The sequence below is a fragment of the Pelodiscus sinensis genome, chromosome 10, assembly GCF_052426305.1.
Source record: "Pelodiscus sinensis isolate ZL-2025 chromosome 10, ASM5242630v1, whole genome shotgun sequence".
Taxonomy (NCBI): domain Eukaryota; kingdom Metazoa; phylum Chordata; order Testudines; family Trionychidae; genus Pelodiscus; species Pelodiscus sinensis.
Genome location: NC_143061.1, coordinates 37220704 through 37245470, shown reverse-complemented (window position 1 = coordinate 37245470; position 24767 = coordinate 37220704). Strand labels below are relative to the sequence as shown.

Here is a 24767-nt window from a genome sequence, read left to right as displayed (position 1 = left end):
TTGGAATACGTTATAGAAACTTTTTTTAAATTTTGAATGAGGTGGGTTTATTGCTGATGATACTGATCAGAGCCAGGCCTAGTGCAAATAAGCACAGTGCAAGGTTTTCAGCATAATCCTGCTTGTTCATCTCAATCTTCTTCATCTTGAAATAAAACTACTGATTGTGAGGTTTTTGTGTGATCATCTGTGCACACTGCTGCTCACTTCTACTCCTTCAGAAAGTATTTTCTCAGCCTTCTCAGCACCACATCTGTGGGCTGCGTGTATCCTCTTGTCCTCACATTTCTGCTTAGGTCATTGCACCTAGATTCTTTAGTCTTACTATTCAGCAGTGGTCACCAACCAGTAGACTGGGCTCTATTGGTAGATATAGGAACCTTTGACAGATGATCCTGAAAGGTTTGGCCAGGAGGCTGTTAAGTGCCGCCACTTCATCTGCCCCTCTCAGCACTGTCATGCTGCTCCTGTCTTCAGCCTTGGAGGTGCCTCTCACCCCTGGGAGCCTCTTTCTTGCTGGGCAGAGCACAGGAAGAAGAGGAAGGGGAGTGCTGATGTCAGGGTGCCCCTCCCTCCATCCTGTACCTCATTTTTACAAAACAGGGGAGTAAGGATGGAGAGTATTTGTTGGCTGCTTTTGGGAGTGGTGCAGGGCCAGGGTAGGGGGTGAGCCTCTCTTAGCCCCCTGTATCACCATCCGGAAGCCACCTGTGGTAAGTGGTGCCCAGCTGGAGCCTGTATTCTGAATCATGGCCCAGTTCTGAATCCCTCCTGCACCCCAAAACTCTACCCTCAGCCTGATAAAAGTGAGCGACGATGGGGGAGAGAGGAAGGAGTGAGCAGGGGTGAGGCCTGGGAGAAGGGGTGTGAAGGAGGCAGGGCAAGGGTGTTTGGGTTTGAGGTAGATCCTGGATTGCACTTAAATTCAAGAAGTGATCTCATGCTTAAAAAGGTTGGAGACCACTGCTATACAGCCTTGTATATGATTGGGACTAGCATGTCATGCAGATGTCTGCAGTTGCCACTAATGAGATAAGAGTGAAAAACAGAGATCCCAAGCCCTTAGAAAAGTGATTACACATCATAGATATTACAGTTATAGCCTCATTTTGAGAGATGCCAAATGTCCACAACTCCTGGTAAGTTATGAGGCATTGTGGGTGCTCAGCAGTTCTGGAAATCAGGGCCTTTGTGTCTTTTGAGCAGCCATGAGAGTACTAGGCACAATTGTTGCAATCTGGGATGCATTGGCTTTTCAATTTCTGCTAAGATAGAGCTGAAGAGGACAGAAAGGAAAGAGTTAACTAAAGAAATAGGTAGGTAAGAAAGATAGTAAGTGAATGGGTAAAGAGGAGGAACTAAGGTTGTTTCCCATTATTAGAATTTTAAAAGCCTGTGTCAAGAACTCTTATTCATAGACTTGTTTTGCAAAAGCATATATTCCCCTAAATTAATCTATTCCATCAAGAATGACTAGGTTGTTACAATAGCTGCATACTTTTATTGTTAGTGCTATATTAAATAAAAATAATGTAATATGGGATATTTTGAAAATACAGCTTACAGACTATTAACTAGATATTATATTGTATTGAAATACCATACAATATAATTGAAAATATTTTGACATTTCCTTGTCCTTATTTTCTTTTGTTGTACCTCTTCTCTGTGTTTACAATGTTTCCTGCTTCTGTCTTGTGCCTTCTGTCTACAATAACCTGCCGTAGGCCTGTGTTACGAGGTGGGTCAGCTGCTGCCACTTCCTCTAATCCTCATCATGACAACACCAGGTAAATGTATTTCTTTTTAGCCAAGGTGAACTAACTTAGACTTTAAAACTCCATGGCTTAATTGTTCTTGATTACTGAATCCCAAAATAGTTTAGGGCCACTTATGCCAAAACACTTGATCAGCATCCTTTCTGCACAGAGCAAAACCACTTTGAGAAACCTATTACCTGGCCACGCTGGTTTGTTTTTGGGCTCCATGACCGCGGTGCCAGTAAATAAACAAAGTGGCGTGGCCAGTTAACAGGTTTCTCCAAGTGATTTTGCAGACTGCTTTAACACTAGCATAGAGAGATGTTCTATGGGGCCTGACTCTATGCCCATCATAATCACTAGCAAAGCTCTCACTAAGGTTCAGGTCCATAAAAATGTTGTAAGCTTTAGAAGTTAGTTTCAATATATCAGTTGAAGCTTTTAATTAATAATAGAAACATGTGATAGTATTTTCATTAGGACTCTGACCTCTGCTTTTCTCTGAGGAAGGTAAAAAGCTGGTGTGAAGCTAACTAGTATCTGAAGTGTGTCTGAACAGGAAAATATAGAAGTTTTCAGTTATGTGCCTCTTACTGTTTTGTTTGGGGTTGCCCACATCCTTTGTACTGTGAGGGTATGTCTACACTACCACCCTAGTTCGAACTAGGGTGGTTAATGTAGGCAACCGAAGTTGCAAATGAAGCCCGGGATTTGAATTTCCCGGGCTTCATTTGCATATTGCCGGGCGCTGCCATTTTTAAATGTCCGCTAGTTCGGACTCCGTGCCCGCGGCTACACGTGGCATGGACTAGGTAGTTCGGATTAGGCTTCCTATTCCGAACTACCGATATACCTCGTTCCACGAGGAGTAACGGTAGTTCGGAATAGGAAGCCTAATCTGAACTACCTAGTCCGTGCCACGTGTAGCCGCGGGCACGGAGTCCGAACTAGCGGACATTTAAAAATGGTGGTGCCTGGCAATAGGCAAATGAAGCCCGGGAAATTCAAATCCCGGGCTTCATTTGCAACTTCGGTTGCCTACATTAACCACCCTAGTTCGAACTAGGTTGGTAGTGTAGACATACCCTAAGTCAATAAAAACCTGATTTATGTTCTGATGGGTGACCAGCATCCAAGTTTCAGAAATAAAGCTTTCTTTCTGCATATTATGTAAATGTCACTTTCTTCCACCTCCCGCTCTTTACCATGTCTGCCATCTCCCCAAAGTACATATCCTGAATATAGTAAAGTTATAAAGATTTTTAAAAACTGACTAAGGTAGCAACTCCTTTTTCTGTTAAATAAACATTAGCTTTAAAACAACTTTTTTTTAAAACCGGTATATAAAAAGAACCCATATCTCCAAGTCCAGATCCATACAGATCATTCTTCTGTGTTGTCTTAGGAATGTATAACTTTCATAATAATCATGAATCATTTCTGGCTCTGCTAATATAGATGGTCACAATCTGGGTCTAGTATTTGGAAGAGGATTAGGGGCTGGTGAGGCCATAGTGATATATTTGCAATAAACTTAGCATAAGTGCTGCAGTTTGAGCTTGGAGTACCCCTATCTCACTGGAGTGATGGACCTATTTACAATATGCCAGTTGAGGAGATGGATTGAACCAACGCTCCTTTTTTTTTCTTCATTGATACAGTAGCCCCTAAAAGTTCTGCCGTCCCCCAGTTTCTCTCTCACAGGTCACTGGGCTTATGAATGACCTGTGACAAATTTAGCAAAGGAAGTTAACTGGAGCAATTGTAGTGGAAAGTCTGAGTGATTGATAACATGAAAATGCTATGTCACAGCTATGCAGGAAGCCAGAAAAAGGCTTTTGCATCACCACAGCATTAGGAAATTATACTATGTGGAACCATTTAATATAGGCTGCCACCACCTGGCTGCAGAATCAAGTCTTTTCTGGCTGCGAATGATTTCAAGTTTCTGTATATATAAATTTGCTCCAGTGCAGGTAGAACTTTCTACCTCTGTGGCATAAGTCCGCATTAATCCCCACATGGCAATGCTGTTATCTTTGAATTCAAGCCAGTGTCACTTCCTGAAATTCTAGAATAGTGGAAGGCAGATAGACCTATCGGGAATGTGTATTTTTTTTCTCTCCAGGCTCTAGTTAGGTAAAATGTGATGATTCATTATAAATTATCTCTTCGGAAGAGCTCAAGGACAGTCCCCCAAACTCTGGTTTAGGGGGCTGTGCAGAGTTCTTTTTTTTTTCTTCATTAAGTCTGCCCAATAAAGATAAAACAAAATTGTACTCAGTACATCTATAGGTATTAGTTATCTCTGAGAAAGGATCCTTGAATTCAAATTTGGCAGAAAACTTAGATCGTAGAAAAATCTACTATATATTTGAGAGTGAGTTTGTGAAAGAATTCTTACTAAATGGTAAGAGCCAGGACCACCCTATTTAGTATGCAGCTTCCTCTTCTTGTAACTTAAAGCAAGATAAGGGTTTGGTTGTTCCAGGAAAATGAAATGTTCTGGAATAGGATTACTTCTCTTCAAACCAAACAGAAAAGAGACAATCACCAGCCAGGTGAAAAAGGCTGACTGGGGGCATGCTCTCCCTATCCAGGACTGCCATAGCTCTGAGCCTACCACCCTCTAGGTGCCCTTTAGAGAGGGCGGGGTGGTAGGCTGATGCTCACTCACACCTCCAGATTCCTGCAAGGATATTGCTGGCTGTTCGTCTTCATCAGAGTGTGAGGGGAAAGTGCACAGTTTACTGCATTCCCCACTCTGGCTGGGGAACCATGGGGCAGATAAGCCTGGACCTGCCCGAGCCAGAGGACATGCACCCCTTCCCTGGCTATGCCTACTGGTGCAGCAGTGGCTACAAAGAGGAGCTTGTTACCTGGCCCCAAGCTGACAAAGGGCTGGGGTAGTCCTCTCTCCCCAAAGCAGCCTGCATAGTGAACCCCTCATCGCCAGGCCCGCAAGGACCCAAGCAATTCCAGATAAATCTCCTAGGTTTTACAAAAACCTAAACAAGCGGATATCTTCACAGTGACTTTCAATATACTGAAATGTAGATTTAAACATTCCTCTGCTGTATTTTCAACCTGATCGCTGTGGTAAAGAGATCCTGAAAACATAACACTTCTCTGATATTCATGTAGTCCAAACTGAAGGGAAGTTAATAATAAACAGTAACCCACAAATGGATTGAAAAGTCCCCTTGTTTGAATGATCCTTGTAGGTAAGAACATGCTTGTTTTTATAGTGACTGAGGATGACAGTGGCTCTTTTGAAAGGAGGTTGCCTAATCAAATTATCCCTTAACATAGTTCACTGCCGTTCTTTGCCTTTCAGAAATTATTTTTTTCACATATCAGTTGATATTCCAGATGATAGCTTTGAGCCACAGTATCTCTGTGTTCTCATTGTTATCAGCTTCAAATCTATTTTTAAACCACCAAAACATTGACAAAAACCACAAGGTAACTGACTTGTAACTAAAAGAAAGTATTCATTGGGTATTGAGCTAATTGCACTTTACAGAAACTTGTTTCAGTATAAGTGGCCCATGAGAATGTTAATGCAAAATAACTCTCCTTATTTGAAGGAACACTGTCAATTAAAAAAATCCCACTTACATCTGGTTTTTTTATCACCTACTATCACAAGTAAAACCTACAGTTTATATAAGTGAATCCTGGGATGCCCCCCCCCCCCCGCCGGCTTCCCCCGAGGCTTTCAAAGCCGCGGAGGGGCTCCGGCGGAGGGGGGCAGCCCAGGCGCTCCTGGCGGCTTTGCTCCCGGTGCCTCTGGTCTGCTGGGGACCATCTCCAGCAGACCAGGGACACCGGGAGCAAAGGAGGCAGAGGGGCGCTGGGGTATAAGATGAAACCCTATCTTTTAATTAAAAAGATAGGTGGTCGTCTTATACGCCCAGTCGCCCTATACGCCGGAAAATACGGTATCTGGTTTCTTGAATTGTCAGCACCGTGCCGGCCTCTAATGTGCTTAGATCAGGATTAATTTAGATAGAAATGCTTCTTGATTAATGTAGGGTTATTTAGTTAAACTACTCTGGAGTCAAATTAGTGCCCTTTTTTGTCCTCCTTTTAAAGCATCAAATAATCACCATGTTGGGTAGACTATCCGGGAAGGAAGTAGCCTGAAAACTAACTTATTTTCTAAAGGGTATGTCTACAGTCATGCCTCTGTCAGCAGCATGTTGAATATGTATTGCTACACACTGCATTCACACTCTGATGTGTAGCTGCATGCATCAGTAGAAGGCTCTGTCATGGGAGAGGCAATGGAACACTATCATGCTAAAAATAGCAGTGCAGAAGAGGAGGGTACTGCTTGCGTATGTTGAAAGACTGATAAAGTTCACACCCACAGTGTTCATGCAAGTCTTCACTTGTGTAGGCAGTGCCTTATCTATGCTGTTCTTTATATATGTGCTGAGGAGAAGAGAAGGCATGTAGCATATGTATTCTAAAGTGTGCAGTGTACCTATACGCTAATGGTTTAATAGAGCCCTGTGCGGATACAAAATTGGTATCTACATCTGTATAAATGTGCCACATCCACAGAGCAGATACCCACAGATATAAAGGGGATTAATGCAAATTTGCAAGACTTGATTTATGAAGTTCAGTGGCAATGGTACAGAATTCATTAGCTTTCTAGTCTGCTTGAGAGCGAAGAATATCAACAGGTGTCAGTTTGGGGAGATTATTTCCCTAGGGTTAGTTATCCTCCTCTTTTCCAGTTCAGAATGATAGAAAAAGGATTTATTTCTGAACTCTTCTCTGTGTTGGATTAGGACCTCAGGGTTAGTGGATTTTCTTTATTTGCAAAGTTTCTAAACTTTCTCAATTTTTTTGTTAAAAATAATTATTTAGTTTGAATATTGTATTTTATTGGTTGTCTTCATGTAGAATTTCAATATCTGACCACCCAGTCAGATCTGTTAAATATCTTAACTATATTTCTTCAAGAGCTTGCTCGTGTTGATTCCATTCTAGGCATGTGCATGTCCACGTGTATTGTCGTCAGAGACTTTTGCTTTATCAGTATCCATAGGGTCTGCTGCAGCACCCTTTGGAGTGCCACCCTCATATGTTAATATCTCAGGTGCTGCTTGACCCTATACACTCTCAATTCCTTCTTACTGCCCATGATGGTTGGTCAGAGCACCTTCAGCCCATTGTTCTGTCTCCTTTGTGTTTAGTCTATAGGTACGTAGTTTGACCATTAAGTGTTACATAGTTTAGAAGTTAGAGTCCTGACTGGAACTTTGCTGTGAAGTGGTGCATGCCCCAGCCTTTAAGCTAAGTTCATCGTGCAGCTAGACTATGTGCATTAGTGACCTGCCCCCTCCAAAATAGTTGAAGTGTCTGGGAAAATCACACAGAAAAGACAAGTGAAGTTCAGGATCTGAAAACTTTCACCTTCGAACTCAAAAGGAGCAGGTATCTGCTTGTGGGCCTCTTCATGGAGGCTGTGCTCTCCTGGTTCAGCTGCACACCTAGTAATTTGGTATTGCCATGTAGCGTACCACCAGCACTAGAATCCACCCAGCACCAGTCCCCTTCACTGGTGCCCAAGAAGTGGCTGAAGTGCAAGGGCTTATTGTCACCACCAGACAAGGGGGCTTTGGGTAAAGGTCCTGTGTTAGGCCACATACCAGCCCCAGAGCCACGTACCAGCCCCAGAGCCACATTGGAGATACCGCTGTGGTTGAACCCACTAGCCCTGCCAGGGATCCAACTCCAACTCCTGGAAGCAGCAGGGGATCGCAGTCCTAGGGGCTAAGGACAAGGACCAAGTAGGCAGGCTGGCACCACAGGCACCAAGCCAGGTGATAGACCCGATTATGGTGCCGACCTCTAAGAGCAAACCAGGTATGGGACTTCCAGATGCCTAGACCCAGACCACTGGTGTTGATCCCTGTCACTGTGGCCTAGGACCTCAGCACTCTCAGCACTCTGGGTACAAGACAAGGTCACCACCTAGGAGGAACAGAACACCTGAGTCACAATGCTGATCCTTGTGCCAGCAGTACTGCAGAGCTTCCTATCAGATATCACTGTGATGCAGTTACCCATCACCTAGCTATTCTTTCCTGCATCGATCCCCCTTTGTGCAGCATCGTTCCAGTCACAGCACCAAACTCCAACTCTGGTACTACTTTTCAGGCAGGCACCGTTCCTCATCCCTTCCTTACCAGTTTCTAAGGGTTAGTTGACAGACGCAGGTATCTATGGCACCACCCTGGTTGCTGGAAGAGCAGTGGTCTAAGGTGGAGGGAGAGTTCAGCCTCTGACCTAGGAGAACTGAATCACCAAGTGCCTGCAAGACAGGCATGGGTCCATCAGCATGGCAGTGTCAGGGTGCAAGCCCCCCCCCCCGTGCCCCAGTGCCCCGACTGTTCTCATCTAGCCCCTCTCAGGGCAAGTTACAGTCTGTATGGGTTGCTCATCATTGGCATCGGGTTGTCTCAACTGCCCTGCTTACCTAGGCAGCTTCATGCTCCGCCTCCCATACTAGGGTTTTGTCTCCAGCCCCTAGCCCGGGGGAGTCTTGGCTGGCCCTATCCCAGCCCTTGCTGGCTATACCCAGCTTGTCTCCCTCCTAGGAGCTCCTGCTTCCTCCACAGCCAGCCCTCCACTGGCTCCCCTCCTTAAGCAAACTGAGCTTCTCTATTTATAGTTGTCAGCTGGGCTCTCACTAGCCTAACAGCTTCAGCTGGGCTCTCCAAGCCTTCCTTCCCCCCCCCCCTTCTTTGTATAGCTGCCAGCTTGGCTCTCACTAGCCTAACAGCTTCAGCTGGGCTCTCTGTTCCCATCCCTGGCTCAGTGCCTGAGTCCTGGTCTTAAAGGGCCAGTGCAGGGCAGGCGCCCTGTCACAGGCAGCAAGAGTAGTGGCCTGCCTAGTGGTAGTATGCGAGTCCATGGGGTGTATCCATCATGACAGTCCCGTACTCCCACTGTTCCTCCCTGGCTCCATCAGATAAATTGCCTTTGGCCCGGCCAGTACCAGCATCAAAGCATGGTGCCAAGACTAATGTAAGACAAGTGCTACAGGCCTTGACTCCCAAGAAGCCTTCCCTTCCCCTGTGGTGCAGTCATCTTCCATTGTCTCTGGATAAGGAGGTGGTGAGCACTTCAAGCGAGCAGCCTCCCTGATAATTTCAAGGGGCACCAGGCACTGCTGAAAAAGGTGGCTGCTAACATGGAGGCTGAAGAGCTATCAGAGAAGTCCTGATGATCTATCACTTCCCTCCTCCATACTGCCTTGAGTCATGTTGCCCATCTAGCAGGGGTCCTGAAAATGCCAAGAAGGTGTTGCAGATTCCCACTTTCATTCCACCTGCCTACAAGAAAGTGGAAAAGAAATATTATGTCCGGCAAAGGGATCTGAATATGTGTATATCCCATATACCTCCTTCAGGGATCCTAGTAATTTCTGCTGTCAACAAACAGCGACAGGCCAGTGACACCCCCAAAAATGAAGATGCCAAAAGATTATAGACTTATTTGGCAGAAACGTTTATTCAACAGCCAGCTTGCAATTTCAGATGTCTAACCAGAAGTATTTTTCAGTGTGAAAACTGAATATTGAAAATATGAGCTAGAGTTAGTGGTGTTAATGAGTTCAGGATTAAAAAAAATACTGGCAAGCAACTGAAAGGGACCCAGTCATGATATTTCATGCCCTTAGCGGTAGGTACGACTTTAACTTGTAGGACTCCATTACCAAGTTCAACGGGGATCTTCCTCAGGAACAAGCCCCAGAGTTTGCCACCTTAGTGGATGAGGGCAAAGTGGTGGTGAGAGGCACCCTCCAGAAGGCCTGGGACAGTATGGATTTGGCAGTTAAGGTAGCTGCTTCGTAGTGGTCATAAAGTACTGCTCCTTACAATCCTCTGGGCTGTCCCAGGAGATGCAGACTACCCTCCAGGATCTCCCTTTTGAAGGGACAGGGCTCTTCTTAGACCTGACCAATACATGGCTGTATGGACTTAGACTTCCGTACCATCCTCCAGTCTTTGCCTGCACACCCCACACCAGACTACTGTGTCAAGATTGTGGGGTGTCCCCTGGTCCAGCTCCCATAAAAGGAAGGAGAAAGGCAAGGGGGTTAAGGAACAGCTCCTCTGCCCAGTCAGGCCACTCGAAATCAGGGCAGTCAGAAGTGGGTGTTTTGAGGATATGCCCAAGGACAGTCCCTCAGTCACTGCCCAAGATCTAACCCCCTGCTTTTTCCTCAACCATTTATGCCCCTTCTGGTTGGCCTTCTTGCAGTTGACCTTGGACTGTAGGGTGCTCAACATGGTTTCTCTGGGCTACACCTTGGAATCTGTGGCTGACCCTTCCTCTCACTCCATCTTCCCTGATCCTTTTCATGAGCAACTATTAGTGCAAGAAATCAAGAACTTCCTGCTCCAGGGAGCAGTTGAGAAAGTCCTTATAGACCTGAGAGGAGAGAGGATTCTATTTATATTATTTCCTAACCTTGAAAGCCAAAGGAGGCCCCAGACTCATTCCAAACCAGAGTTGCCTCAACAAAGCCATGAGGAAGTTGAATTCCACATGGTCTCCCTTGCCTCCATTATACCCTCCCTGTAACTGGGAGACTGGAACTCTGCCCTCGACTTAAAGGGTGCATATTTCCATTTTCCCAGGGCACAGGGAGTTTGTTTTTGTTGGGCCACTGCCATTTTCAATTCACGGCACTACCCTTTGGCCTCTTATCAGCACTAAGAGTGTATACAAAGTGTATAGTGAAAGTGAGCATTTACTTGATGCACAGTGGTGTGCAGATTTACCTGTATCTCAGTGACTGGCTAATAAAAGGCCAATCCTGGGATCAGGTATGTTGTCATCTCAACGTGGCTTGCTCCATCTGTCGCAACTTGGGGCTACTGATAAATGACTACAGTCAATCTTAGTCCCGGCGCAGCACAGAGTTAGGGATGTAAAGGTTTAACCATTACCCAATAAGCATTGGCTTACTGGCTTAACTGGTACCCAGCCTCACCAGAGCATCCTATGTAACGCCACTCCAGCTTATCCAGACCCACCGTGCCGTGGGGCGGGGAGGGGAGGTGCTCCAGACTAGCTGAGCTGGAGGATCCCTCTCATGGCATGGTGCAGCAGGCCCAGCCTGGTCAGAGCAGCCCCCTGCCTGCAGTGCACAGCAGGCCAGTTAAACATATTGTTTAACCAGTTAACATATTAAATGGGATTTTACATCCCTACACAGAGTTCAGTGGAGAGATCCACAACTCTATCAAGGCCAGGGTTTTTCTCCCTGAGGCCTGGTTCTGGACCATTCCCCATCTTAATGTGTATATATAGGCCTGCCCTTTCATCACCATTCGTATATGCCTGCAGCTGTTGGGCCACACCACAGTCTGTATATATGTGGTTTGGCCCGCACGGGTCCACCTCAGGCCACAGCAAATGTGGCTGGTATCAGACTACATACTCAACAGACATAGCATAGACCATCTAGTCCAAGTCCCAGAACACATTTATTAGCATGGTGGTAAAACCCTACGTTGGTGCTGAAGGGAGTCCCTTCTCCCATCTCCCAGAGTTAGTGAGCCTGGTCTCCGATGCTTTGGACTTGAGATGGGAGCCTACGTAGGTAATCTCATCATGAAATGTCATTGGTGCTGCCTCAGTTGTTCACTGCACATCAATGTCTGGGAACTCAGAACGGTCAGCTTGGCCTGCCACATCTGTCTACTACATTTAAAGAATAGAGTTGTCCAGATCCTGATGGACAATATAATGGTTATGTTCTATATTAACAGCAAGGCAGAGCCAGGTTGTCTGCCCTTTTCCAGGAAGCCCTCAGGCTATGGGACTTCTGTGAGCACCATCTCTGAGACTAGCAATACTTTGATAAATTGCCTCAGCAAGACCTTCTTATCTCACCACAAGTTTTCTCTCCATCCAGAGATGGTCAGCATCATCTTGTGCAGGAGGGGTACTCCCAAGGTAGACCTGTTTGGTCCAGATACAACAAGAAATGCCAAGTCTTCTCTTCCTTTTGAAGATCTGATAGAGCAATGTTTCTTAAATTTTTTAAGACTGAGGAACACCAAACAATATTTTTTCTGAGGAACACCAAGGATTCTTATTGGGCAAAAAATAAATAAATTAAATAAATAGAAAGGTCAGGGTGACTGGGGGAAGTTATTGAGCAAAAAAAATAATCGCCTGCCCCTTTGAGGGTGGCCATTTTGAATTATTTTGTTCTCGCGGCACACCTCCAACTGCCATGTGCCGCGGAACACAGTTTAAGAAACACTGTGATAGAGGATCAGATGCTTTTATGTTCCCATGGTTGGAAGCTCTAATATACACCTTCCCCCCATTTCCGTTGATCCCCAGAATCTTCAAGAATATCAAGCAGAACAAGGTAAAGTGAGCCTCATAGCACCAGCTTGTCCATGCTAGCACTGGTTCGGCATACTGCTAGACCTCTTAGTGGCTGCTTCATTTTGGCTCTCTCACTTGAACCAGATCTGCTGACACAAAACCACTGCACTCTCCTGCACCCAAACTTGGCAGCTTTGAACCTGACTGCTTGGCTGCCACATGGCTAAATGCGAGGGAGAGCAGGAGTTCTCAGCTAGAATCCAGCAAATCTTGCTGGGCAGCAGAAAGCCCTCCACTATAATGACCTACACAACCAAGTGGAGGCAGTGTATGTTATAGTTTGGGCCTCACTGCATTTAATCCTGGACTATTTTCTGCACTTCAATCTCCAAGACCTATCTCTGTCATCATTAAGGTCCATCTGGCTGCTATTTCATCTTTCCATCTACCACTACAAGGCAGATTGTTTTGCACCCAAGACATGACTGCCAGGTTCCTCAAGAGCTTTAAGTGCCCCCACCTGCACATCAGGCCCTCCATGGGGGCCTACAGCTCATGTTATCCTGGTTCATTGTGTGCAAACCCCCTTTGAGCTTCTGGCTCCCGGTACTCTCCTCCTCTTTTCTTGGAAAATCACATTCTTGGTTACAATAACTTCGACCTGCAGGGTTACTGAGTTTGCCTTGGAACCGCCCTTTACGGTCTATACAAGAACAAAGTCAAACTTCATACACAGCTGGCTTTCCTGACCGAGATGGTATCAGAGTTTCATATGAGTCAGGACATTTATCTGCCCATCTTTTATTCCAAAACCCCTAAGTTGGAGAAGGCATGTTGGCTGTATTCCCTAGATGTCAGAATAGCTCTAACCTTTTACATTGAACAGACCAAGCCCATTTCACAAATCTACACAGCTGTTCTTCTTGGATCAGTACTGCATGCTGTACTGCTATGACCGGGTGAAGGTGCCCACCTCCAGGGATTGTTACCACCCACTCAACCAGAGCTCAAGCCTCTTTGGTGCCTATCCAAGACACCTGTAGAGCACCCCCTAGTGATACATTGACATCCCATTATGTGGTTACCGAGCAGGCCTGTTGTCTTCAGTAGAGCAGTATTGCAAGCAGCTAAGCTGTGAACTTCAAGATGGCCTCCGAGGACACTGCTTGAGCTGCTTTGCTTGCTCATGTCAATTCCATTCTTTCAAAGAAGAAAAACCTACCTTTTGTAACTGTTATTCTTTGAGATGTATTGCTCATCCATTTTATTACACATCCTCCTGCCTCTATGCTGGAGTTGCTAGCAAGAAGAAACTAAGACGATGAAGGGTTGATAGCACCCAATATACCGCCGCATGAGCGTGGCACTCAAAGGACTAAGGCAAAAGTCTCTGACTACACATGGTCACATACACACCTAAATTCAAATGCACATCTCAAAGAGGAGCAGGTTCAATAGGTAGGTGTAACCACTGAGAAGGGAGGGTTGGCTCATGCTCTGAAGTTGGGAAAGAGGTTATTTTTTTTAAAAAAATTGTTTGTTACAGAGAAAATCAAATACTGTACCAATTACTCTGCTCTCAACATGTAGAGCATCTAAACTTCTTTTTCCCCTCCCTGATAGATACGGTCTTTCAAATATGGACACAACGCTTGAAGGAGCTCCAGATGACATGTCAGTTGTGGATGCTGCTTCCTTAAGAAGACAGGTATTTAAAATATGCTCACTAGTAAGATGAAGAAAAAGATTGAAAGCTGAAACTGGGAGATCAGATTAGATATGTGATTGCACTATAATTTTGAGTCTGCAAAGGCAGACGACATAGCTACGGTAATTAGTCATCTCTGCATTCATTGGTGCATGGGGATGTGAATGGGTAACCATCACCCTTAACGGGTGATGCTTAGCGAGTAATGGTTAACCTTTACCTGGGAGCAGTTTCTGCCTGCAGTCCACTGGGCTTGTGGGGGGAGGCCTGCCAGCTCCCAGTCCCCATGGGCTTGCAGGCTGGGAGTTGGCAGCTTCACATGCAAGGGGGGGGGGGGGGAGAGAGGCAGAGCAGCAGTGGGGGAAGGAGGGACTGGAAGTGGCAACAGGGAAAGGGGCTGACTTGCAGTCCACCCAGCCACATTTAACCAGTTAAACATGATTTAACATCCCTACTGGCACACTGTATCTAGAATATTCTGTTGTTCTGAGCATCTCAGTATACAAAGGGATTCAGAAGAGCAACGAGTACGGTGTATTATGGTCTTGGAAGAAATGACTAATTGACAAGGAAAGAAGAAAAGAGTTAAATATAGCATAACTGTGTAACATAGGGATGTGAACAGCTAGTCGCTCCCCCCACCCTTGCTGTGTCTATCAAAAAGAGGCAGCAAGGTGGGTGGGAGGAAGGGTGCTTGAAAGGGGCAGTGCCGCATGTAGCCTGGGGCCAGACCCCAGGCTTCACACGGTACTGCCGCTTTGAAACACCACGTGCAGCCCAGAGCCCGCTTGGAGTATCCTCAGGCTGTATGCTGCGTGGAGCCCTGAGTCAGCTAGGGACTTCCCCACTGATCCTGGGCTCCCCGCGGCATTGCCCCATGCTCCCAGAAGTGCTTTTTCCTTTGAAGTGTATAACAGCCCTATGGCTGTTGCTACACTTCAAAGGCAAAAAGTGCTCTATCGACTAATCAAATACATCAACTATTCGATTAATCAATCGAAATTTAACATCCACAGTGTAACAGAAGGAACCCAGCTTTGTTCAAGAGGAACCCTCATAAAAGACTCAAACTGGAAAAACTTGTTCTCTGTCAATGAACATCCTAAACAGTGAGGTTGTGCATTCAAATCAATCTAGCAGTCTTATACTAAAGCACACTTTGTTTTTTTAGATAATCAAACTTAATCGCCGTCTACAGCTTCTGGAAGAAGAAAACAAAGAACGTGCTAAAAGAGAAATGATCATGTACTCAATTACTGTAGCTTTCTGGCTACTCAATAGCTGGCTATGGTTTCGACGCTAGACACAGTTCTCCAAAAGATTTATTAGCTAGAAATATAAAGATTTACAAAATCTTTTGTCTCTGAATTGTCTCTGAATTGTTTTATAATCCATGCACTGAACTTCTGCCACAGAAAGTCTGTAAAGTTAGTGTTAAAGGGACATCCTGTTGCTCAGTAATATTTATTTTTTATCAGTTTGTACTTACATACTTACAGTATTGTCCCTTTGCATGTCAAAATGTGTACATATGAATAGACTGATTTTTGGAAAAGAATTTGCTTTTCTGCTACATAAAAATGGTGGCCTGCAGAAATAATCATTGTCTCTCTTGTGGTGGGAAGAGAATGGATTTGGAAAAGAAAATCTCTGTGTTTAAAAAAAAAAAAAAAAGTATGTAATGCAAGTATGAGGGTTTTTTATTGTTCTGTTGTTAGCTGCAGTAATTTTATGGTTAAACTTTATTGCACTAGTTTTCCTTTAGCCAAACTAGTTACAGTATTGTGCCAGATTTTTAAAAAAGCCCTTAATTCATAAATATATCATTTGTTTATGCACATGTACAGATTGAACGAAAGGCATTCTTTGCTAACATGATTCAGCAGATTATCCAGAGGTGTGCATAATATGTATTTTCATATTTTAGCTTTAATTTTGCAGATGTTTTTCTATAAAAAATCTTTTTAAGCGAGTCTGTGAGTGATCTAAAGATTATGAAATATAAGGTACCAATGTAGTTGTATTTAATAAATCTGTCAAACCAAAGCATAATTTAATCTAAGTTTGTAAAAGGTTTTCATTACTTGCCTTATGGGACTTTACATACCGTTTCATTCAAATGTGCAGAAATCCTATGTTTTCAAACAAAAACTTCTTCCTTCAGCATGCTAAATATACTCTGTTCACTGCCTCTAGCTAAGCATTTCCAGAATCATTGCCCCAAAACTAGGTTTATGTAATGAAATTGATAGGTAAAGATGTTGTGTCCTAGAGGTTAGATAGCTATCTACCTCAAGAGTAGAAACAGAAGTTTACTGAATTTGCAGTTTACTGTTCCCGATTTGGAAACTTACTGAGATTCACTATGTGCTTATTCTTAAACTTTACAGCAATTCCATTTAAAAGATGGGAGGAATTTTCTAAAAGGCAGTCAAAGGGGAAAAAATCGTGTGGGGGGGGTGTATCAAAGATATAATAGTGTAGCACTTAGTTCCTTTTGATTGGAAAGTGGTTTCCTATTTTGTGTTGATTATTGTATAGTCACTGCCACGCACTCATTAAAACCAAAAGCGTGTGTGCTCCGCGTTGTGATGGAAGCAGAAGTGTGTTCTGCCCGTCTTTATTTTCAGAACATATCTGAGCAGCTCTCAGTGCGGGCGCTCCGTTGACCCCAGGACAGCAGTGCGTGCCTAGCGCTACGGGGAAGAGTGAACGGGGTGCGGCGCTGCTGCATTCAGGCCGGGCCGGGCCGCGTTGCCGCTTTCTGGCCGGGGGGTGCAGAGGGTTGCCAGTCTCGGTTGGCCACGTCCCTGGGGGCTTCTCTGCAGGACACAACCCCCAATTCCCGGGGGGCCTGACGCAGCCCTGGAAGGTTGGCAACGCGAAACCTGGGTCCGAGCGGCGCCCACGTGCCCTGGCCCTGTGGCACCAAGGCGAGGAACCGGCCTGGGCGGTGTCCGGGTTCGCTGAGCCCGTATTCCCCCGGGGCGAGACCGGCACACCCTGAGGCCGGGGCCCCGCCCCCAGTGTCTCGCTGACGCGGCTGTAGTTAGCTGCGCGCGCCGCTTCTCTCCGGGGTCAAACCTAACTCCTGCCCGGCCCAGGCGCCCCTGCAGGGGAGAGGCGGGACCAGAGGGTCTGCTGGGAGATGCAGTTCCCGCGCGCCCGGAACGTTTCTCCCCGGAACTGAAGGGCCGAGGGCTGTTTCCGGTGGCTGGTTTCACGGGGAGCTCCGTCCTGTTCCCGGCCCGCGCCTAGCAGCTATGGCGACAGGGCTGCTGCAGGGCCTGTTACTGAGGGTGCCGCGTCGCCTCCTCGGTGCTGCCGGCAGCGCCGGGCGGGGCTCGTTCTGCCTGCAACAGCCGCAGCGCCGGGACAAAAAGTTCTGGCTCCGCGCCTACCTGGAGCAGGAGCGGCTGAAGGCGCCCGCCATGCGCCGGTAAGAGCCAGGCCTGGCGCTCCCCGGCCGGGTCTCCCCGCGCCGTTCTCTTCTCTGCCCCATTCCTGTCCCTCCCCATGTGCGCTGGCCGCCCCTTCCGGCGCGGCCCCAGCTCCGCCGCGCCTGGGCCCCGAGTCCGGCGCAGGTGGAGGAAGATCATTGGCGGCCTTTTCCGGGCGGTCCCAGGTCTCTGCTCCCCCTCCCGGCCCTGCGGCTTTATCCCCCTCTGACTCTTGCTGGGCGCCGGCCCGCACCGACCTTGTTCTTTGTTGTCTCCTTTCGTTGCCGCGCGCCCAGCCCTGCGCTTGGTTCTGCTGCCCCGCAGCTCGGTTTTAGGGCAGACAAGGTGCCTGGTCCCCGCATTCTCCTTCTCCAGAATCCTCCCTCACGAGCGTCTCTGCCGAAAGCCTGAAAAACCTGCCTGCACGCGAGCGCCGGTTAGGAACGTTACATTTCAATACATCAGCTAATCGGGCAGTGGATGGAATGTCCATCGCCTACTCGATTCATCGATAAGGGGGCGCGCTTGCTATCCCGCTGCACCTCTGCCGTCGCAATGTGTAAGAGCCACCTGGGACTCCTTCAGTCCCTGCTTGCCTGGGCTCTCCACTGATGTGCCTCTCAGGCGGCTCTTGTCCGTTTCAAAGGCAGAGTCTCAGCAGTCTAGACGGTTTCCCCTGCTGTACCTCTGACTCCTCTGTGTCCCCCCATCCCCCGTCTCCCCTGTGCCTCTGATACAGAGGCATTAAGTGGGGGGAGTGACTAGTTGAGTAATGACTCAGCTACCTGATCAGCTTTGGTAACCGAATGGTTGCTTACATTCCTAGTGCTGGTGCCCTGAGACTGCAGCCTGTGGCAGGGTGGCGAAACCTACTGACCCTCTAAGTTACATAGACAGACTTCAGAAATTTGAGAGAAAGGGCATGTGGCTGCTGAGACTCAGGGGTTCAGTCAAAGGGGAGGAGCATTCTGGGATTCAGCTGTGCTTCAGCCTTGCCCTTCTGGAAGCTCTGACTCACTGGTAGGCAACCTGGGGCTTGAGGGCCACATGCAGCGTAATCGGGATCTGTGTGTGGCCCCAGAGGCATTTTGTTTGCGATTTCCGAAGCACAGGATTGCTGGATACTGCTGGCTTTCATCCGCATGGGTTTTTTTTTCCTACTGATAATACAAAAGTGATACTTAAAGCAAGGGCATGTGAAATGAGGTTTGTGCTGATTGCACAAAACATTGTGTGAAAGCCGTGCACTCCCTCCAGCCAAAGTGCTGCTGTGGTTCAGTCAGCACAGCTAAAGTTCTAGGTGGCCAAGCGGACTTAGCAAAACTGCCCTATCCCAGGAGACGGCTTTGGTTATGATAATCTTGCAATCCACTGAGATGAAGGGCCACTCATGTGATGCACTCACTAGCCTAGATTGCCTCTAACTGCTTTGAGTCCTGGCAGGTGCACCCTATGGATCTGAATCTGAAGACACCTTCTTATGGGCAGATGCTCTCCCTAGCCCCACTTCTCTGCTGCAGAGCAGAATCCCTTCACTCAGGCTGGTAGATGGAGAATGGAGATTGTGGGGCTTTGTGATTGAGACACACTTTAATTGTGAAAGACTTGCTCCCCTGACCTATGGCACTGAGGTATATTTTCTCATTGTTTCCTTTTACTCCTCTCTCTCTCTGCTCCCCCTCCCCCCAACTTAAACTGTTTGGGGCCATGACTGTCTTTTTGTTCTCTGTTTGTACAGGGCCTAGCACTGATCCAAGGCTAGGGCTCCTAGGTACTACAATAATGCAAACAACAAATAATTATTGGGGCACGTGATCTGGTGGGAAGGAGTGCTGGGAGTCCTGGATTTGTCAAAAGAGTTCACACAGGAAGTGTTTTTTGAAGAGCGGGAAAGGGCAGGTTAAGGGACAGCAGCGTCAATAGATGTGTAAGCTGCAGACAACTGCTCATCTGCTTTTGAGATCCTATATTTAGAGACCTGTATGGATACAAAATTTGTATTCACTTCCAATCCACAGTCTTCAAAAATGGACCAGATGGGGATAGCTGTGGATTTTCAGGGCTCTAGCAATCAGCCTACTTGAAGATGTCTGAAATACTCTGTTTTATATTTGCCTTTTAATAAATGCTTTCATATATAAGCTGTTTAGTGGAACAGATGACTAATTGTCTGAAGGCTTTATTCTCCGTTTGTTTGTTCTCGTTTGTTTGTTTGTAGTTCAGAGAAGCCTAACTGGGATTACCATGCAGAGATACAAGCTTTTAGCCACCGATTACATGAAAACTTTTCATTGGAGCTCCTCAAAACTGCATTTGTTAATTCTTGCTATATTAAAAGTGAGGAGAAAAAACGCCAAGAACTTGGGCTAGACAAAGAAGCAGCTGCCCTCAATCTCCAGGATAATCACAAACTTTCTGAACAAGGGGTAATGCTTTCACGCTCTTACCTCACTCAGTGCTTTGAAGATGCTTATCCAAAGATGCCCTCTGAAGGGATACAAGCTCTCGTTGATTATCTCACCAGCCGGGAACTTGTGTCTTATGTGGCCAAAAACCTATCCATACAAGACTTGACACTTTGTGCAGAGTTTCCTGTTCCACCTAGTGTGCTACAGCAGACTTTCTTTGCTGTAATAGGAGCATTATTTGAAAGCAGTGGACCTCAGAAAACTGGGATATTTATCAGGGTAAGTATTAACAACTAGCCAATTAGCCCGTCATAAGGTGGGATTTTCAGGTCTCTCCTCCATGTCAGTCTTCTCTCCTGAGCCTCCGGTCTCTCGCTCCGTCTGTCTGTCTGTCTGTCTGTCTGTCTCTCTCTCTCTCTCTCTCTCTCTTCCTCATCCTACTTCCTCCCCCTCCCTCTCAGCTCTCCTCCCCCTCCTGCCTCTCACTCGGGGGACTGCAGAGCCCAAATGGAGGCGGAGCCCATAGAGGCGGAGCAGCCTCTCTCCGCAGTGAGCCCGGGCCACCATGGACAGAGGATGCTTTGTGGCAGCATCCCCTGTCTGCCCTCCCACCCCCACTGCTCTGCTGTCCCTGATAGAAGCAGCAGTGCCAAAGAGGGGACAGGCAGCCCTGTGGAGCTAGTGCTGGGGGCAGTGGGCAGGCTCTTCCTAGTATCCGCTCCTGTGTGCCCCTGCCTTGCTGCCTTTATTAGAGGCAGCAAGGGGTGGGGGCAGGCGGGTCCATGAAGCTGGCCTGCAAGGAGAGCAAAAAGCCAGCTCCCCACACATAATTGGCTCCAGCCTGCCCCCATCACCCTCCATGCTATCAGAGGCAGCAGCAGGAGAGGGCAGGCTGATAGAGGCAGCAAGGGGAGGTGGCATGTAGTTAAGATTAACAGATAAGCCTATTTTTTCCACTGTTGTTTAAACCTTCTGTGTCCTGTCTGTTGCTGTCACCAGTGGTGAATTGGAGCTACAAGATATGCCTATACACTTGCTGCCAAGGAGTTTCAGCTTGTGCTGCCTTTCAGTGCCACAAGCAGCAAGCTAATTGGAGGGATAGTGGGATCCTGCTGGTCTCATAACTGTGTTAAGAATACATTTTCCAGGGTTATCCTTCTTATTGCTATTTAGCAAAATATTTGAAATGAAAGTAAAAATGAAGTTTCCTTAATCTTTTTACAAAATGTGTAAAGATTATTTTAATGTTTGATCCTGGCAATTTGAATGTCTAAGATGGCGAGAGGTCTCATTGTAGTTCTCACTTATCCTGTATAAATCATGAGTAGCACTTTCAGTATTTGAGATTTTAATCTGGGTTTTGTGAAGGCCTGATTTCAATTCTCCCTTTAATTAGAATTGCTTTTATGGCAGTAATAGTTTTGGATGGTTTGCTTAATGTAATTTTGAATAAAGGAGTGATCCCGCTAAAAGTGAATTAAAATCTAAAGTACTTCCCAAGCACAGAGCAGTCAAAATACCATTTATTTCAGACATGTACATTTAGAAAACTATGTACTTTGGCACAAGATCTATTGAGCTGTGGTATTTTTCACTGAAAGAATGCCTGGGAAACTCTGGTACCATTAAAAAATTAACCTTTATTTAAAGGCACACTGCACATAATGAAGATAACTACTAACTATTAACTGCTCCTCTCTTCCCATATCCCTTATTACTTTGTTGGCAGGGACACCAGGCACCAGAGCATTCACTCCTCTCCCTTTCTGTTTATTGTAATGTTTTTGTCCAGGACTTCTTAATTCCTCAACTGATTGGAAAAGAGCTGTTTGAAATCTGGAATGTTATAAACCCAATGGGTTTGCTAGTGGAGGAGTTGGCCAAGAGGAATATAGCTGCTCCAGAACCAAGACTTACGAGGCAGTCAGGAGCCAATACAGTTCTACCACTGTACTTTGTTGGATTATACTGGTTAGTAAAACTTTCATCCAAAGTCAAATGGTTTCCAGTTCTGCGGAGAGGAAAGAATGAAATGAGATTTTTTTCGCAAGTTGCCCTTGTAAAAATAATTTTGGAAGAAAGATACAGTTTATGTAATGGACTTAATATGATTTATTTTTGTTTGTTTTGGCTTGGACAAGAGTATGTGTGGTCAAATCATGACCTCATATATCTAGCCAGGATTCTCTAATTCAGCTATTTTGTAATACATTTATTGCTGAAAACTTTGTAAAAACAGGACGCTTAACTATTGTTTGTCAGAGAGATGATGCACAAATGATGTACTCTATTGTTAAAAAAAATCTAACATTGGAAAGTTTAGGCCATTGATAATGGAAAGTGAATCTGAATTAACACTGTTGCACTTCAGGAATTCACTGTAATTCTTATCTGAGTGTCTGAACAAGTATGTACTTGTGTACAGTTGTCCGAAAGATCACCAGGCTCTTAAATGTTTTTCTTTGATAAATTGAAATGCTGGTGAGAGGACTCGTGTTATGTATATTAATGGTGCACAGTGGTGTTCACAATTTTCTCATGAGGACATTTTCTTTTTTTTTCCCCCTCCTAGTGATAAGAAGCTTATAAGTGAAGGTCCTGGAGAAACCCTGTTAGCTGCAGAGGAAGAAGCTGCCCGGGTGGCATTGCGGAAACTGTATGGGTACACTGAGAACAGGAGACCATGGGACTACTCCAAGCCAAGAGAGGAATGGACAGCAGAAAAGGCTATTAGCAGCAGTTAGGCAATTAAGTCTAATTCTTCTGATTTTTCACAAAACCCATGTTTTTCTGATGAGTATAGATGTACTTCAGAAAAGCAAACTTTAGCAATTCAGTTCTTTGGTATAAAGGGTATGTTTTAAAAATTTCAGGCATCACAAACCTTTAGTATTCTCCAAACATGAGTAGATTTATTTTACTTCTACAAAATGTTTCATGTAATAAAATAACTAAGGAAAACGTGATATTTCTGGATGGTAACAAAGCAGCGAGAGAAGAATTCTGCTGAATTCCCACTATTTGGCTAAGAACTTTACAGTATGTACAAGCGCACAACTCTTAAGAATGTATTGCAAGCTTTGACTATTTTTTATTTTTGAGCAAGCTGTCTCCATATAGGAAAAAACATATGCACAGATATCTGGACCACTTTTAAGAGTATTAACAACAAATAAGCATTGAATTAAAAATGTAACATTATCATGAGACTTGCATCTGAATTAAGTTGGTCTTGAATTGTAGTAAAATCTGTATGAAATATAACATCCGCCTCATTGATATCACCACAGATCAGAATAAAGAATATGCTCTGACATCAGTTGCTGATGTTGTTAAGACCTTACCAAGAGTTTGCTTGCTAATTTGGTAATTTACAGTTCATTTGCCATAAAAATTGTTTTTTAGACCTTAAGAGTGTATTCTTTAATTTGAAAAAAGTGTTTGGGGGTGACAGTAAAGAACATAAGTTTTTATGTAACATGAAAAAAATCTACGGAGCAGCATCTTTTCTTGTGGGCCTTGTGATTGCTAAGATGAGGGTGATAAGAACTTGGTTCTTCATATTTTACTAACTTTTTGTTTAGACCATTCAGTAGACTTTACCACTTATTTTGAAGAGCTTAGCTGAACAGTATTCTAGATTTGGTTAATACTGGAGTATATGAAATCCATCTATTTGCCTTTGCACCACCTTTCTAATGTTCAAAACATTCGGCTCAAAAAGGTACTGTAATGATACGGTAATATCCTCATTAAATGCTAAATATAGTCTGGTGGTATAGCAGGTTATTGTTTCTAGTTCTGGAAAATTGTGGGACATTGGACTTTAAAACTGAACCGTTATTACACCTAGAAAGTCAGTTCTGATAATTGAGGTTTCCAAAATGTTTTTCTTTTCATCTGAGACCGTAGGGTTTATAGGGCCCAATCCAGTTCCTATTGAGGTTCATGGGAGCTTTTCTATTCTCTTATAACTTGGGTAGGACCTAGGGTATATAGAGAATATATTGGGGGAGGGAGGGAAAGGTTTCATGAGTTTGCATGATGCACCCTAACTTGGGTCAAGCAAAAAATATCCCAAACTTGTGCTGATAAAAGCTTAGGCCCACACCGCCCCATTACGTATTACTTCATGTGTAGCTAACATTTGCAACTTGAGCTCAATACATTTTCCTCCTCCTCAACTGTTATAATGCTGCATTGTGTGGCTCAATAGCTCAGCACAAACTAGAGAGGATATATAATGACAGAAAATAGGGTTTGCAGTAAGAAAATACATTTTAACTTTCAACTTCCAAAAGTCTTGAGTCTCCAGTTCAGCAAAGCAGTTGAGCACATGCTTAACACATTTACTTCAATGTCTGGCTTTAATTTAATCACATGCTTAAGTGTTTTGCTGAAATTGCCATAATAAATATCTGGTCTTTAAAACAGTTTTTCAAAAGACCGTGTCAGTTTTTACTGAGTGATTGAAAATGCTCTTTTCCTCTGAAAATGGAGGTTACATGAGTAAGCGTCACTGAAATCAAAGGGAATTTTGCCACTGGCTTTCAGGGTCCAGAATTAAACCCTGTGGAAAGAGCCATGTAGAAAACTGGCAAAGATTCTAATTGCATATGTTGAATACAACTGCATAGATTGACTTTGGCCACTGTATCTTCCTCTCATGTTGTTTCTCATGGGACAGGCAGAGAAGATTGTTAATCATGCAGCTTTTAAAACATGACTGTCACTTAAAAAAATCAATACAGGTAATTACTGCAATCCCCTGAGCAATCCAGTTCCGTTATTACTGATGTTCATTATGGATGTTATGGCTACTAAATTCACTTGGCATGAACTATGGATATGTTAGATATTTAGCACTCATGGAACTATATCCTAGGTTAAAATCACCCACAGAGTTAATTGGCTACATTTTTCTTTTATATTACGTTTATTTTTCATTCTTATAGAAACAAAATTATGCCAGGCATTTACATACAAACAAAATGATCTAGCCCCTGTTCTTATCCAGCGTGTTGATATCAAACAGGTTCCATCATTTACATGATGTGATACCCCCAAGACTTGC

At 45.0% G+C, this 24767-nt stretch overlaps 2 protein-coding genes across 15 annotated transcripts in view; both read left to right on the top strand.

The window, feature by feature from the left end:
• The window catches only part of MFF (mitochondrial fission factor), a 48812-nt gene extending 32702 nt beyond the window's left edge, over positions 1–16110 (top strand). For 8 of the 13 annotated variants that reach the window (XM_006119891.5, XM_014571937.4, XM_075937592.2 and 5 more), the window contains 3 exons: positions 1728–1790; positions 13761–13845; positions 15017–16110. In XM_006119891.5, coding sequence (XP_006119953.1) covers positions 1728–1790; positions 13761–13845; positions 15017–15148 — 280 coding nt within the window. In that variant the 3' untranslated portion in view covers positions 15149–16110. The remainder of the gene's footprint in view (positions 1–1727; positions 1791–13760; positions 13846–15016) is intronic. The other 5 variants (XM_014571939.4, XM_006119897.5, XM_075937594.2 and 2 more) reach the window with 3 other exon arrangements.
• A 240-nt stretch (positions 16111–16350) lies between these two features.
• Positions 16351–23462, top strand: MRPL44 (mitochondrial ribosomal protein L44). 2 transcript variants are annotated; one of them, XM_075937596.2, is made up of 5 exons: positions 17146–17284; positions 18729–18916; positions 19504–19972; positions 21486–21664; positions 22266–23462. In XM_075937596.2, exons 2-5 carry the CDS (start codon positions 18906–18908, stop codon positions 22435–22437), a joined length of 831 nt encoding a protein of 276 aa, XP_075793711.2. In that variant the 5' UTR covers positions 17146–17284; positions 18729–18905; the 3' UTR covers positions 22438–23462. The 2 variants fall into 2 exon arrangements, with proteins under 2 accessions (XP_006119951.3, XP_075793711.2); XM_006119889.4 differs by lacking the exon at positions 18729–18916 and having other exon boundaries at positions 16351–17284.
• Positions 23463–24767: the final 1305 nt, after the last annotated feature.